General features: G+C 41.2%; 1 protein-coding gene across 1 annotated transcript; it reads left to right on the forward strand.

Annotated features, from left to right (window-relative positions):
• Window positions 1-327: 327 nt before the first annotated feature.
• On the forward strand, window positions 328-2431 carry LOC106523854 (pleckstrin homology domain-containing family F member 2). Its single transcript, XM_014017428.1, has 2 exons — window positions 328-955; window positions 1072-2431. The coding sequence occupies exons 1-2, from the start codon at window positions 712-714 to the stop codon at window positions 1641-1643; spliced, it is 816 nt and encodes a 271-aa protein (XP_013872882.1). The 5' UTR covers window positions 328-711; the 3' UTR covers window positions 1644-2431.
• The last annotated feature ends 574 nt before the right edge of the window (window positions 2432-3005 follow it).

Raw genomic sequence — 3005 nt, forward strand, 5'->3', positions numbered from 1 at the left:
TGTGTGTGTGTGTGTGTGTGTGTACAGTGCCCTGAGACAACAGTTGTTGTGACTTGGAGCTATATAAATAAACTGCATTGAATTGAACTGAATTTTGATTGCTGCTTTGCTGTTTCATTCAAAAATAACTTACAGTTTATAGCTACACTTATAGTCAGTTTATAGCTACTTAAGTCAGGATTCACATTGTCTTAATGAATGCTCCCTGCTTCTTTGCTTTAGGTCAAAAAGTTTAAATGCTGTAAAATCTGCATGTGTTTAACGCTGCTGCAGCATGACTGGGCTGTCAGTCAAACAGAAACACTTCAACAACTACAGAAAATCCGTAGAGATTTAGTTTTATTTCCTAAATATTGTAATAGATGTAATAAGAATGAAACTGGTTTGGTTAGGAAGGGCAAACTTCATGATTTCATGTCATCATCAAGCTAAAAGTATTGGACAGTATTTTTTGTTTTGTTTGTGTTGCTGTCATCCCTGAGCATTGCTGTGTCAGTGTTTCATTGTCTGCAGAACAGAAGACTATCGATGATGACTAATGCTACTCTGCACCTCTGTGGTGTTTGGGTTTCGTGTCTAACTCTTGGTTTACAGCCTGCACCTGGAAAGTCCCACCCCCTCACCAGGAAACAGCTCTCTTTWAAAAGCTCTGCACTCTGACTGCTGCTGCAGTACAACCCTAGTTCACTCAGCAGACAACAGATCTGTACAATGGATCTGCTCTTGACCGAGGATGAGAACCGCAAACGGATCCGGAAGGTGGAGAATTCCTTTGGCCCATCAGGGATGCCCTTGTCCATTCCGGGTCGRGTTCTGATTGGGGAGGGCAAGCTGAGAAAGCAGGGTCGTAAGAAGCAGGAGCTGAAGGCTTTCTTCCTCTTCAACGATGTCCTGGTGTACGGCAGCGTCATCATGAACGGACGCTGGTACAAGAAGCAGAAAGTCATTCCTTTGGGTAAGTTAGTCTTCTTCATCGCCTGAGTCCAACCAAAGCTTGAAGKGAAAATTTGCTTCATAGAGAGACTTAAAGTGCTGTAAAATTAATCTTTACATATTTTTATCTCATTTTAGAGGATGTCGAGATAGAGGACTTGGAGAACAGTGAGTCCATGCAGCACCAGTGGTTGATCAGCACACCTCGCAAGTCCTTCTTTGTGTCTGCCACTACGGGTCTTGAAAAGCAGGCCTGGATGGAGCACATCAGGGACTGTCGGAGCAGAGTGCTGGAGGACAAGGACGTCAAGCCGAGCGCCAACTATGCCATGTCCTGGATTCCAGACAAGGCAGCCCAGAAATGCATGCGCTGCCTCAAGAAATTCTCGTACATCAACCGTAAACACCACTGCAGGAAGTGCGGCTTCGTGGTGTGCAACGAGTGCTCCAGGAAACGGGAGTTCATCAAATATATCAACTCCAATCACGAGGTGAGGATCTGCAAGGTCTGCTACGAAATAGATGAGGACGACAAGGACAAAGACAGCTCCCGACAGAGAGGAGACAGCTCGGGAATGCACAGCTCCAAGGAGGAGGAGGAGGAGGAGGAGGGAGCAATGTCCAGTGATGAAGAGCAGATCCAGACATCGAGCAGCTGGCTGGACACCAAAACAGGCACCTGGGGGCGACTGAGTGCAATCTGTTCATAAACCGTGACTCTGATCGGACTTTTCAAGTCTCTCAAAGTCGGCTTTAATCCAGGATTGAAGGCAGTTTCTGCCACTGAGCAGCATGTGAACAAACATTATGYTACTTCTGCAACTGATCATCACTCCATCTATTCATCTGTCATATGTATCAACATCAAATTGTTTTTATTTAATCTTCTAAGGCAAACTCTTGCATTGCATGCATTTTTGTCCACATATGTGGCACCAGGTCCTAGGATTTGGCTTCATAAATTGATCAGTTGCACTGATTTCTAAAAATGGGCCATTAAAATACAAATCAGTCTATATCCTGTAGTATATTTTCATGGTATGTTTTAGGTTGTGTAAGAGAAAACAAAGAAGCTCTGTGCCTTCTGTCTGTAAAATTGCCACCTTTGACTAAACCATTTAGGTTGTGAAGCATAAAGCTCAACGTGACTCATTGTTTTGAGGTGAATGTACAGAAAAAAAAACGAGTTAAACAGTGAATTTGTCACCTAACAGGTTGTGGTCTGACACTTGTCAACAACTTGTCCTTTAAATGGATAAAATGTAAAAGATATTAATAGACAATTCTTTCATCTAAATAAAACAAATTATCTCATAAAATCATTTTAAAAATGTGACAATGTAAATATCTTACTTACTGTTTGTGCTGCACTTTTTGCACTCTGCTGTGATTCCATCACAAAGTTTTGTATTTGTACAGGTTAATTTTTGTATATTCAAATATTGTGTACTGTAATGACTTGTTATTCTTCATTTACAAGGCTGTGAATAAATCTTATCAAAATACAAGTTTTTTTTGTAAAATGTCTGAGAAATATCAATTGTTTTTTAGTTATGTTTTTGGCTTCAGTACAACTAAATTAAAATAATTGTTCCCTTAGCTTGGTGTCATTTTCCACAGAAACCGATTCATTAGAACCTGCAGTAATAAACTAGTGTCATGGCTCTTCTGCATGTCAGTGGTGTCTTCCACTGAAGCTTGACAAAAACAACTTGCCAGAAAAAGGTTCTGAAAAAAAGAAAAAAAGCATCTAGCTGGTGGAACGTGTCACAAATTATCAGTAAAATGTTAAGTCAAGATTGTGATCAAAGTTTAAACTCTGCTCCAGTTGTAGAAAAGAGATGCAGATATTATTCRTGTAGTTGYCTCTGTGTGTGTGGRCATGTTTTTGCTACTTTGTGGGAACCATTTTCCAGAAAAAGGCAGCCTTGTGGGGACCGAATGTGCATCGTGTGGACCATTGCCTGGTACCCACGTGTACAGATGCTAATTTAATTTCAGGTAGGAGTTGGGTTTAGGACCAAGGTGTGAATTAAGTTTAGGTTAGTTTTAGGGTCAGGTAGGTACCTGTG

This window comes from Austrofundulus limnaeus, unplaced genomic scaffold (assembly GCF_001266775.1).
Source record: "Austrofundulus limnaeus strain Quisiro unplaced genomic scaffold, Austrofundulus_limnaeus-1.0 Scaffold168, whole genome shotgun sequence".
NCBI lineage: Eukaryota > Metazoa > Chordata > Actinopteri > Cyprinodontiformes > Rivulidae > Austrofundulus > Austrofundulus limnaeus.